The sequence below is a fragment of the Anomaloglossus baeobatrachus genome, chromosome 2 (genome assembly GCF_048569485.1).
Source record: "Anomaloglossus baeobatrachus isolate aAnoBae1 chromosome 2, aAnoBae1.hap1, whole genome shotgun sequence".
Lineage (NCBI taxonomy): Eukaryota > Metazoa > Chordata > Amphibia > Anura > Aromobatidae > Anomaloglossus > Anomaloglossus baeobatrachus.
The window spans coordinates 546,916,081-546,929,810 of record NC_134354.1 but is presented as its reverse complement, the minus strand read 5'-3'; the positions used below and the strand labels follow the sequence as shown (position 1 = coordinate 546,929,810).

Genomic DNA, 13,730 nt, shown 5'->3' with positions numbered 1-13,730 from the left:
AGACTTGCATTGTGGGAAAATATACTATACAAACTAATAGCCATTCTTTTACACAGAACAGTATGAGATTCTTAAAATGTATGGATGCCCAATTGATAAATCTGAGTCAGGCTGTGTGCAAGTCTGATGCCACTAACACTTTTTTTTAAGTTGGTATAATTCAGAAATTGCGGCCAGAGTCTTGAAAAATTGTCATTAAAGTGTAAACCTTATAATTTTAATTTATTAAATACAATTATTCTTGATAAATATGTCCCATGTTATACGTCTCCATAATACAAGAGCTGAGAGTCATTACCATGTTTAAACAGTTTCTCCATTAAAAAAGTTCCACAAAGAGGGTATGGGGTAAAAAGTGATGTGATGTCATAAAGCAAAATCAGTTCTGGTGGTGTCTCCATTTGAGTTTTAGAAGGAAATGTGGGATGAGAGGGGAATATCTTGAAGAAAAAATGTCAGAACTAGTTTGAAGGAGCATGGATAGAACAAACAGCTAATTACTTTATACGAAGGAGACAATAAGGGATGGGACTCATCCACTTCTCAGCAGCTCACGCAAACCAGTTAAAATGACAATTGGTTCAGGGACCTGGGGTAGAAACCAGGATATGCACAATTATATTCATGCCTTTGATACACGAGTACAAATTAAGATTTTGATGTACCGGTGCTGCAAAAGCAGCAGAGAAGCAGCAGTTTGATGAGGCACATTTAAGAGAAAGTAAACTTTTTAGATTGTTTATGTCGTAGGCCCTTTAATTATGAGATCAGAGGTGGTCTGTATCATTAGACCCCAGCAATTGCTCAAACACCACTTAGAAATGTACATCTCAGGAGACAGGAGTGCACACACATAGTGAAGTACCGATGCAGTACAATGTAATAGGCTAGCTGTGGGCGTCTGTCTCTTAAACTGCAGATTTCATTAATCTGTCTTTTGAGTGATCAGAAACTTAAAACATATAAAATATTCCCCAAGAGTTAAGATCCTCTTTACATTTTCATTAGAGGTACTGACTACATCTAATTAGTACTGTGGTTCCTGTACGGTCCGCATTCTAGTTATGGCAGGTAATAATAACTCCCACCCTCTACTTAATTGCTACAGGGGACCTGTCACTTGCTCACAAAAATTTTAGTGAAATATCTTGTAAAAATCCTCAAGCTCCCCTTGATTCTGTTGCTTTTTTTGTTTTGCGCTGGTCACTCGATGGCAGAGAGATACATATTTCTGCTTGCAGTTCTATTCGGCATTTCTTTAAAGTCTTCTCTGGGAGTGTGTGCTTTCACTCTTCTCTACCAGATTCTAGAAATCCCTGCTCAGTATCTGATCTAGCAGTCTAGCAGACTTAGGCGGGCTTTGCACGTTGCGACATCGGTAACAATGTGTTACCGATGCTGCAGCGATAGTCCCGCCCCCGTCGCACGTGCGATATCTAGTGAAAGCTGCCATAGCGATTATTATCGCTACGGCAGCTTCACACACACATACCTGCCGTGCGACGTCCCTCTGGCCGGCGACACACCTGCTTCCTTAGGGGGGCGGGTCGTGCGGCGTCACAGCGACGTCACAAGGCAGGCGGCCAATTGAAGCGGAGGGGCGGAGATGAGCAGGATGTAAACATCCCGCCCACCTCCATCCTTCTCATTGCAGCCGGCAGCAGGTAAGGTGAAGTTCCTCGCACCTGCGGCTTCACACACAGCGATGTGTGCTGCCGCAGGAGCGAGGAACAACATCGTACCTGTCGCTGCACCGGCATTATGGAAATGTCGGAGGCTGCAGAGATGATACGATAATGACACTTTTGCGCTCGTTCATCGTATCAAAAAGGTTTTACACGTTGCGATATCGACTGCGACGCCGGATGTGCGTCACTTTCGATTTGACCCCATCGACATCGCACGTGCAATATCGCAACGTGCAAAGCCGCCCTTAGACCTTATCGAACTATGAATGGCTGTATCTGAGAGTAACTGGTGAAAGTGCACACCCCCAGAGAAGGTTTTTGAAAAAATGCCAAGTTGAACTACAAGCAAAGATTTCACATACTGAACTGAAAAAATAAATAAATGTAAGCACCTCTGGAATGGATTGATCCAGAACAGAATCAGAGAAGCTCAGCGACCCTTACAACGTATTTCACTACATTTTTTGAGAAAGTGACATGTACTCTTTAAGGTCATAGTAGAATTTGCAGGTTCATGTGATACAAATAAATATGGGAGGGGCTGACCTAAAACTGCAATTGTTTTCTGTACTAATCTTGGTGATGCGTTCATAAACTAATTATGGTTCTGATGCTGTATTCATATACTGGTGATAGTTCTGTTGCAGTATTCATGAATTGATAATGGTTCTGTTGCCTTATTCATGTACTGTTAATGGTTTTGGGGTTGTATTTCTGGACTGATGGTGGTGTGGCTGTTGTATCCCTGTACTGATGGTGGATCTGGTGCTGTATTTATGTACTGATGGTGGTTTTGGTGCTTTTTCATATACTGATAGTGCTTCTGATGTTGTATTACTAAACTGATCGTGCCTCTAGTTCTGATGCTGTACTCAAAGGGTTCTGATGCGACAATTCAGTACTGATGATGCTTCTGGTGCTATATTTATGTACTGCTGATGGTTATGGTACTATATTCATTTATAAGGTTGGGGTCTGGGTGCTGTTTTCCTGTGTGAATGATTATTCTGGTGCTGTATTTCTATACTGATTGTAATTCTAGTACTATATTAATTTATTGTTGATGGTTGTGTTACTGTATTCATGTACTGATGATGGTTCTGGTCCTTTATTCCTAAACTTATTTTTATGCCTGGGATATCTTGCTGTTCTGATGGTAGTTCTGTTGCTGTGTGCATGTATTAATGATGGTTCTTGTGCTGTATTCATATATTGACAATTGTTCTATTGATGTATTCATGTACTCATGGTGTTTCTGATCCTGTACTAATGTAGATGTAGTAATCCTTAATTTGTCAGATGACATACTACATGGATATGTTAATAGAGTAGCATGTTGTCTGATATGTTAAGTATTACTACATCTATATTTATTTTGGGAGCAACAAATTTGTATGGCGTGCAGAAATATTTGGAGAAGTGCAGAGAGGAGAGAGTACTACTTCATTGTGCTGTGTACTCTGTGTTGATTCTGAAATCTGTGGAAATACTTATATTACACATAACTATTTGAATACTGTTAATATGGTATCATTGTGTGTTATCTGTGGTGTTACATAGAACTGTAAGGAACACTTACTATATGAACATGTGGCTTAAATTTTGTTTACCACTACTTTTATCTTATGAATGAGGGAAAGAAGTGTAACTGGGTGTGGCCTGTAGAAATTGATGTGGTCTCAAAAAGGGGCATGGTTTCCCTGGCTCAAGGAGGGAACCTGTTCTTAAAAAAAGTTGATTCCCACTCTGATAGATGAATTATTCAACAAACCACACAAATAGTTCAATTTACCTTGTTCTCCCGGCAATCCAGGAGAACCCGCACTTCCCATAGGTCCTGGTGGTCCAGATACAACAGTTAATTTGCCAGGTTCACCCTTGCTTCCTAAAGAACAAATATAACAATGTAAACAATCATTAGTTGAATTTCATAGTTTTTTGGTAAAGTTAATTATGCATTATGAAATATTCCATACAAATGTAGAAAATGTTAATTTGAAACTTAATGTGTTATGATACCATGAGGCAGAACCCTCTGGTTTGCTACATCATGATATGTAAAGCATAAGTGTCAAATTAACCTTTGATACATCTGAAAATGATTATCATACTTACCCGGGTTACCAGGTAATCCTGTAAATCCTGGCACTCCAGGTTCTCCTCTTTCTCCAATTTGTCCTGCTGGACCAGATCCTGGTGGGCCTTGTAAACCTCGCTGTCCAGTTATCCCGGGGAATCCACTGTCTCCAGGTGGCCCACGGTCCCCTTTGACACCAATTGTTCCCTAATTTGTATAAGTAACAGTAGACATTATATTTGGGCAATTTCTCTCCATGTATTATAAATAATCAGTAGAATATTAAATATTTACTGGCTGAGCACTACTAAGGTACATTTTCCAAAAGTGTTCTGGTGTTTGCTTTGACTAAACCTGTCAAATTGTTGTGTAATAATTTACATATGAATAAAAACAGCTTGAATTTTTTGTCATTTTCTTTCAATTATTTCTGGTTGTCAGCTTTGATTATATATCAGATAATTATGTTTGTGACGGCTGCTGGATGTGGACCCACTGGGCCCCTATCTGGGCTGACCCTGGAGGGGAATCACTAAGCGACTATCTGGTTTTCACTAGAGCCTCAGATGGTGAGTAGAGATGAGCGAACCGGTCGCGGTTCGGCTCGAGGTCGGTTCGCCGAACGGAGCTCCCGTTCGAGTTCGGTTCGTCGAACGTTCGACGAACCGAACTCGAACTGCATAGGAAACAATGGCAGGCAATCACAAACACATAAAAACACCTAGAAAACACCCTCAAAGGTGTCCAAAAGGTGACAAACAACTCACAACACAACACAAACACATGGGAAAGTGACAAGGACATATACTCATGCGAAAACAAAAGAGCTGGACAAGGAAAAAGAGGACGAGACACAGATATAGGCATGGCATGCCCATCTAAAATCATGTAAAACACCACAAGGTGACTCCAAGCGGAGTCTCCCTTTTTTCCAAAAATTGGGCCACACAGACACCCCTTCAGTGGCAGCACTTGTTGCCCCAGTTGTACACTTCACAGCTAGATTTGCATCAAGCACATTCAAAAATACGCTATTCTTAACCGTCCCCAGGATGACCCCAGGATGACACCGGGGTAGGTAGCAAAGTCTTTCCTGATCCCAGCTCTGTTCATCTTGGCTTCTTTTAAAAACAATGTAAGCAAGGGTTACTCCAAGCGGAGTCTCCCTTTTTTCCAAAAATTGGGCCCCACACACACCCACCCATTCAGTGGCAGCACTTGTGCCCTAGTTGTACACTTCACAGCTAGATTTGCATCAAGCACATTAAAAAATACGCTATTCTTAACCGTCCCCAGGATGACACCGGGGTAGGTAGCAAAGTCTTTCCTGATCCCAGCTCTGTTCATCTTGGCTTCTTTTAAAAATAATGTAAGCAAGGGTTACTCCAAGCGGAGCCTCCCTTTTTTCCAAAAATTGTGCCCCACACACACCCACCCATTCAGTGGCAGCACTTGTGCCCTAGTTGTACACTTGACAGCTAGATTTGCATCAAGCACATTAAAAAATATGCTATTCTTAACCGTTCCCAGGATGACACCGGGGTAGGTAGCAAAGTCTTTCCTGATCCCAGCTCTGTTCATCTTGGCTTCTTTTAAAAACAATGTAAGCAAGGGTTACTCCAAGCGGAGTCTCCCTTTTTTCCAAAAATTGAGCTCCACACACACCCACCCATTCAGTGGCAGCACTTGTGCCCTAGTTGTACACTTGACAGCTAGATTTGCATCAAGCACATTCAAAAATACGCTATTCTTAACCGTCCCCAGGATGACACCGGGGTAGGTAGCAAAGTCTTTCCTGATCCCAGCTCTGTTCATCTTGGCTTCTTTTAAAAACAATGTAAGCAAGGGTTACTCCAAGCGGAGTCACCCTTTTTTCCAAAAATTGGGCTCCACACACACCCACCCATTCAGTGGCAGCACTTGTGCCCTAGTTGTACACTTGACAGCTAGATTTGCATCAAGCACATTCAAAAATACGCTATTCTTAACCGTCCCCAGGATGACACCGGGGTAGGTAGCAAAGTCTTTCCTGATCCCAGCTCTGTTCATCTTGGCTTCTTTTAAAAACAATGTAAGCAAGGGTTACTCCAAGCGGAGTCTCCCTTTTTTCCAAAAATTGTGCCCCACACACACCCACCCATTCAGTGGTGGCACTTGTGCCCTAGTTGTACACTTCACAGCTAGATTTGCATCAAGCACATTCAAAAATACGCTATTCTTAACCGTCCCCAGGATGACACCGGGGTAGGTAGCAAAGTCTTTCCTGATCCCAGCTCTGTTCATCTTGGCTTCTTTTAAAAACAATGTAAGCAAGGGTTACTCCAAGCGGAGTCTCCCTTTTTTCCAAAAATTGGGCCTCACACACACCCAACCCTTCAGTGGCAGCAGTTGTGCCCCATTTGTACACTTCACAGCTAGATTTGCATCAAGCACATTCAAAAATACGCTATTCTTAACCGTCCCCAGGATGACACCGGGGTAGGTAGCAAAGTCTTTCCTGATCCCAGCTCTGTTCATCTTGGCTTCTTTTAAAAACAATGTAAGCAAGGGTTACTCCAAGCGGATTCTCCCTTTTTTCCAAAAATTGGGCCCCACACACACCCACCCATTCAGTGGCAGCACTTGTGCCCTAGTTGTACACTTCACAGCTAGATTTGCATCAAGCACATTCAAAAATACGCTATTCTTAACCGTCCCCAGGATGACACCGGGGTAGGTAGCAAAGTCTTTTCTGATCCCAGCTCTGTTCATCTTGGCTTCTTTTAAAAACAATGTAAGCAAGGGTTACTCCAAGCGGAGTCTCCCTTTTTTCCAAAAATTGGGCCCCACACACACCCACCCATTCAGTGGCAGCACTTGTGCCCTAGTTGTACACTTCACAGCTAGATTTGCATCAAGCACATTCAAAAATACGCTATTCTTAACCGTCCCCAGGATGACACCGGGGTAGGTAGCAAAGTCTTTCCTGATCCCAGCTCTGTTCATCTTGGCTTCTTTTAAAAACAATGTAAGCAAGGGTTACTCCAAGCGGAGTCTCCCTTTTTTCCAAAAATTGGGCCCCACACACACCCACCCATTCAGTGGCAGCACTTGTGCCCTAGTTGTACACTTCACAGCTAGATTTCCATCAAGCACATTCAAAAATACGCTATTCTTAACCGTCCCCAGGATGACACCGGGGTAGGTAGCAAAGTCTTTCCTGATCCCAGCTCTGTTCATCTTGGCTTCTTTTAAAAACAAAGTAAGCAAGGGTTACTCCAAGCGGAGTCTCCCTTTTTTCCAAAAATTGTGCCCCACACACACCCACCCATTCAGTGGCAGCACTTGTGCCCCAGTTGTACACTTCACAGCTAGATTTGCATCAAGCACATTCAAAAATACGCTATTCTTAACCGTCCCCTGGATGACACCGGGGTAGGTAGCAAAGTCTTTCCTGATCCCAGCTCTGTTCATCTTGGCTTCTTTTAAAAACAATGTAAGCAAGGGTTACTAAAAGCGGAGTCTCCCTTTTTTCCAAAAATTGTGCCCCACACACACCCACCCATTCAGTGGCAGCACTTGTGCCCTAGTTGTACACTTCACAGCTAGATTTGCATCAAGCATATTCAAAAATACGCTATTCTTAACCGTCCCCAGGATGACACCGGGGTAGGTAGCAAAGTCTTTCCTGATCCCAGCTCTGTTCATCTTGGCTTCTTTTAAAAACAATGTAAGCAAGGGTTACTCCAAGCGGAGTCTCCCTTTTTTCCAAAAATTGTGCCCCACACACACCCACCCATTCAGTGGTGGCACTTGTGCCCTAGTTGTACACTTCACAGCTAGATTTGCATCAAACACATTCAAAAATACGCTATTCTTAACCGTCCCCAGGATGACACCGGGGTAGGTAGCAAAGTCTTTCCTGATCCCAGCTCTGTTCATCTTGGCTTCTTTTAAAAACAATGTAAGCAAGGGTTACTCCAAGCGGAGTCTCCCTTTTTTCCAAAAATTGGGCCTCACACACACCCACCCCTGCAGTGGCAGCAGTTGTGCCCTAGTTGTACACTTCACAGCTAGATTTGCATCAAGCACATTCAAAAATACGCTATTCTTAACCGTCCCCAGGATGACACCGGGGTAGGTAGCAAAGTCTTTCCTGATCCCAGCTCTGTTCATCTTGGCTTCTTTTAAAAACAATGTAAGCAAGGGTTACTCCAAGCGGAGTCTCCCTTTTTTCCAAAAATTGGGCCCGACACACACCCACCCCTTCAGTTGCAGCAGTTGTGCCCCAGTTTTACACTTCACAGCTAGATTGGCATCAAGCACATTCAAAAATACGCTATTCTTAACCGTCCCCAGGATGACACCGGGGTAGGTAGCAAAGTCTTTCCTGATCCCAGCTCTGTTCATCTTGGCTTCTTTTAAAAACAATGTAAGCAAGGGTTACTCCAAGCGGAGTCTCCCTTTTTTCCAAAAATTGTGCCCCACACACACCCACCCATTCAGTGGTGGCACTTGTGCCCTAGTTGTACACTTCACAGCTAGATTTGCATCAAGCACATTCAAAAATACGCTATTCTTAACCGTCCCCAGGATGACACCGGGGTAGGTAGCAAAGTCTTTCCTGATCCCAGCTCTGTTCATCTTGGCTTCTTTTAAAAACAATGTAAGCAAGGGTTACTAAAAGCGGAGTCTCCCTTTTTTCCAAAAATTGTGCCCCACCCACACCCACCCATTCAGTGGCAGCACTTGTGCCCTAGTTGTACACTTCACAGCTAGATTTGCATCAAGCATATTCAAAAATACGCTATTCTTAACCGTCCCCAGGATGACACCGGGGTAGGTAGCAAAGTCTTTCCTGATCCCAGCTCTGTTCATCTTGGCTTCTTTTAAAAACAATGTAAGCAAGGGGTACTCCAAGCGGAGTCTCCCTTTTTTCCAAAAATTGTGCCCCACACACACCCACCCATTCAGTGGTGGCACTTGTGCCCTAGTTGTACACTTCACAGCTAGATTTGCATCAAGCACATTCAAAAATACGCTATTCTTAACCGTCCCCAGGATGACACCGGGGTAGGTAGCAAAGTCTTTCCTGATCCCAGCTCTGTTCATCTTGGCTTCTTTTAAAAACAATGTAAGCAAGGGTTACTCCAAGCGGAGTCTCCTTTTTTTCCAAAAATTGGGCCCCACACACACCCACCCATTCAGTGGCAGCACTTGTGCCCTAGTTGTACACTTCACAGCTAGATTTGCATCAAGCACATTCAAAAATACGCTATTCTTAACCGTCCCCAGGATGACACCGGGGTAGGTAGCAAAGTCTTTCCTGATCCCAGCTCTGTTCATCTTGGCTTCTTTTAAAAACAATGTAAGCAAGGGTTACTCCAAGCGGAGTCTCCCTTTTTCCAAAAATTGGGCCCCACACACACCCACCTATTCTGTGGCAGCACTTGTGCCCTAGTTGTACACTTCACAGCTAGATTTGCATCAAGCACATTCAAAAATACGCTATTCTTAACCGTCCCCAGGATGACACCGGGGTAGGTAGCAAAGTCTTTCCTGATCCCAGCTCTGTTCATCTTGGCTTCTTTTAAAAACAATGTAAGCAAGGGTTACTCCAAGCGGAGTCTCCCTTTTTTCCAAAAATTGTGCCCCACACACACCCACCCATTCAGTGGCAGCACTTGTGCCCCAGTTGTACACTTCACAGCTAGATTTGCATCAAGCACATTCAAAAATACGCTATTCTTAACCGTCCCCTGGATGACACCGGGGTAGGTAGCAAAGTCTTTCCTGATCCCAGCTCTGTTCATCTTGGCTTCTTTTAAAAACAATGTAAGCAAGGGTTACTAAAAGCGGAGTCTCCCTTTTTTCCAAAAATTGTGCCCCACACACACCCACCCATTCAGTGGCAGCACTTGTGCCCTAGTTGTACACTTCACAGCTAGATTTGCATCAAGCATATTCAAAAATACGCTATTCTTAACCGTCCCCAGGATGACACCGGGGTAGGTAGCAAAGTCTTTCCTGATCCCAGCTCTGTTCATCTTGGCTTCTTTTAAAAACAATGTAAGCAAGGGTTACTCCAAGCGGAGTCTCCCTTTTTTCCAAAAATTGAGCTCCACACACACCCACCCATTCAGTGGCAGCACTTGTGCCCTAGTTGTACACTTGACAGCTAGATTTGCATCAAGCACATTCAAAAATACGCTATTCTTAACCGTCCCCAGGATGACACCGGGGTAGGTAGCAAAGTCTTTCCTGATCCCAGCTCTGTTCATCTTGGCTTCTTTTAAAAACAATGTAAGCAAGGGTTACTCCAAGCGGAGTCTCCCTTTTTTCCAAAAATTGGGCCCCACACACACCCACCCATTCAGTGGCAGCACTTGTGCCCTAGTTGTACACTTCACAGCTAGATTTGCATCAAGCACATTCAAAAATACGCTATTCTTAACCGTCCCCAGGATGACACCAGGGTAGGTTGCAAAGTCTTTCCTGATCCCAGCTCTGTTCATCTTGGCTTCTTTTAAAAACAATGTAAGCAAGGGTTACTCCAAGTGGAGACTCCCTTTGTTCCAAAAATTGGGCCCCACACACACCCACCCATTCAGTGGCAGCACTTGTGCCCTAGTTGTACACTTCACAGCTAGATTTGCATCAAGCACATTCAAAAATACGCTATTCTTAACTGCCCCCAGGATGACACCGGGGTAGGTAGCAAAGTCTTTCCTGATCCCAGCTCTGTTCATCTTGGCTTCTTTTAAAAACAATGTAAGCAAGGGTTACTCCAAGCGGAGTCTCCCTTTTTTCCAAAAATTGTGCCCCACACACACCCACCCATTCAGTGGCAGCACTTGTGCCCTAGTTGTACACTTCACAGCTAGATTTGCATCAAGCACATTCAAAAATACGCTATTCTTAACCGTCCCCAGGATGACACCGGGGTAGGTAGCAAAGTCTTTCCTGATCCCAGCTCTGTTCATCTTGGATTCTTTTAAAAACAATGTAAGCAAGGGTTACTCCAAGCGGAGTCTGCCTTTTTTCCAAAAATTGGGCCCCACACACACCCACCCATTCAGTGGCAGCACTTGTGCCCTAGTTGTACACTTCACAGCTAGATTTGCATCAAGCACATTCAAAAATACGCTATTCTTAACCGTCCCCAGGATGACACCGGGGTAGGTAGCAAAGTGTTTCCTGATCCCAGCTCTCTTCATCTTGGCTTCTTTTAAAAACAATGTAAGCAAGGGTTACTCCAAGCGGAGTCTCCCTTTTTTCCAAAAATTGTGCCCCACACACACCCACCCATTCAGTGGTGGCACTTGTGCCCTAGTTGTACACTTCACAGCTAGATTTGCATCAAGCACATTCAAAAATACGCTATTCTTAACCGTCCCCAGGATGACACCGGGGTAGGTAGCAAAGTCTTTCCTGATCCCAGCTCTGTTCATCTTGGCTTCTTTTAAAAACAATGTAAGCAAGGGTTACTCCAAGCGGAGTCTCCTTTTTTTCCAAAAATTGGGCCCCACACACACCCACCCATTCAGTGGCAGCACTTGTGCCCTAGTTGTACACTTCACAGCTAGATTTGCATCAAGCACATTCAAAAATACGCTATTCTTAACCGTCCCCAGGATGACACCGGGGTAGGTAGCAAAGTCTTTCCTGATCCCAGCTCTGTTCATCTTGGCTTCTTTTAAAAACAATGTAAGCAAGGGTTACTCCAAGCGGAGTCTCCCTTTTTCCAAAAATTGGGCCCCACACACACCCACCTATTCTGTGGCAGCACTTGTGCCCTAGTTGTACACTTCACAGCTAGATTTGCATCAAGCACATTCAAAAATACGCTATTCTTAACCGTCCCCAGGATGACACCGGGGTAGGTAGCAAAGTCTTTCCTGATCCCAGCTCTGTTCATCTTGGATTCTTTTAAAAACAATGTAAGCAAGGGTTACTCCAAGCGGAGTCTGCCTTTTTTCCAAAAATTGGGCCCCACACACACCCACCCATTCAGTGGCAGCACTTGTGCCCTAGTTGTACACTTCACAGCTAGATTTGCATCAAGCACATTCAAAAATACGCTATTCTTAACCGTCCCCAGGATGACACCGGGGTAGGTAGCAAAGTGTTTCCTGATCCCAGCTCTGTTCATCTTGGCTTCTTTTAAAAACAATGTAAGCAAGGGTTACTCCAAGCGGAGTCTCCCTTTTTTCCAAAAATTGTGCCCCACACACACCCACCCATTCAGTGGTGGCACTTGTGCCCTAGTTGTACACTTCACAGCTAGATTTGCATCAAGCACATTCAAAAATACGCTATTCTTAACCGTCCCCAGGATGACACCGGGGTAGGTAGCAAAGTCTTTCCTGATCCCAGCTCTGTTCATCTTGGCTTCTTTTAAAAACAATGTAAGCAAGGGTTACTCCAAGCGGAGTCTCCCTTTTTTCCAAAAATTGGGCCCCACACACACCCACCTATTCTGTGGCAGCACTTGTGCCCTAGTTGTACACTTCACAGCTAGATTTGCATCAAGCACATTCAAAAATACGCTATTCTTAACCGTCCCCAGGATGACACCGGGGTAGGTAGCAAAGTCTTTCCTGATCCCAGCTCTGTTCATCTTGGCTTCTTTTAAAAACAATGTAAGCAAGGGTTACTCCAAGCGGAGTCTCCCTTTTTTCCAAAAATTGTGCCCCACACACACCCACCCATTCAGTGGTGGCACTTGTGCCCTAGTTGTACACTTCACAGCTAGATTTGCATCAAGCACATTAAAAATACGCTATTCTTAACCGTCCCCAGGATGACACCGGGGTAGGTAGCAAAGTCTTTCCTGATCCCAGCTCTGTTCATCTTGGCTTCTTTTAAAAACAATGTAAGCAAGGGTTACTCCAAGCGGAGTCTCCCTTTTTTCCAAAAATTGGGCCTCACACACACCCAACCCTTCAGTGGCAGCAGTTGTGCCCCATTTGAACACTTCACAGCTAGATTTGCATCAAGCACATTCAAAAATATGCTATTCTTAACCGTCCCCAGGATGACACCGGGGTAGGTAGCAAAGTCTTTCCTGATCCCAGCTCTGTTCATCTTGGCTTCTTTTAAAAACAATGTAAGCAAGGGTTACTCCAAGCGGATTCTCCCTTTTTTCCAAAAATTGGGCCCCACACACACCCACCCATTCAGTGGCAGCACTTGTGCCCTAGTTGTACACTTCACAGCTAGATTTGCATCAAGCACATTCAAAAATACGCTATTCTTAACCGTCCCCAGGATGACACCGGGGTAGGTAGCAAAGTCTTTCCTGATCCCAGCTCTGTTCATCTTGGCTTCTTTTAAAAACAATGTAAGCAAGGGTTACTCCAAGCGGAGTCTCCCTTTTTTCCAAAAATTGGGCCCCACACACACCCACCCATTCAGTGGCAGCACTTGTGCCCTAGTTGTACACTTCACAGCTAGATTTGCATCAAGCACATTCAAAAATACGCTATTCTTAACCGTCCCCAGGATGACACCGGGGTAGGTAGCAAAGTCTTTCCTGATCCCAGCTCTGTTCATCTTGGCTTCTTTTAAAAACAATGTAAGCAAGGGTTACTACAAGCGGAGTCTCCCTTTTTTCCAAAAATTGTGCCCCACACACACCCACCCATTCAGTGGTGGCACTTGTGCCCTAGTTGTACACTTCACAGCTAGATTTGCATCAAGCACATTCAAAAATACGCTATTCTTAACCGTCCCCAGGATGACACCGGGGTAGGTAGCAAAGTCTTTCCTGATCCCAGCTCTGTTCATCTTGGCTTCTTTTAAAAACAATGTAAGCAAGGGTTACTCCAAGCGGAGTCTCCTTTTTTTCCAAAAATTGGGCCCCACACACACCCACCCATTCAGTGGCAGCACTTGTGCCCTAGTTGTACACTTCACAGCTAGATTTGCATCAAGCACATTCAAAAATACGCTATTCTTAACCGTCCCCAGGATGACACCGGGGT

At 44.3% G+C, this 13,730-nt stretch overlaps 1 protein-coding gene across 1 annotated transcript in view; it reads right to left on the bottom strand.

Annotated features, from left to right (window-relative positions):
- COL4A1 (collagen type IV alpha 1 chain) overlaps positions 1-13,730 on the bottom strand; it is a 307,217-nt gene that overhangs the window by 47,133 nt on the left and 246,354 nt on the right. The window contains exons 26-27 of the mRNA XM_075336674.1: positions 3,804-3,972; positions 3,481-3,573 (exon numbers count right to left, since the gene is read on the bottom strand). Coding sequence (XP_075192789.1) covers positions 3,481-3,573; positions 3,804-3,972 — 262 coding nt within the window. The remainder of the gene's footprint in view (positions 1-3,480; positions 3,574-3,803; positions 3,973-13,730) is intronic.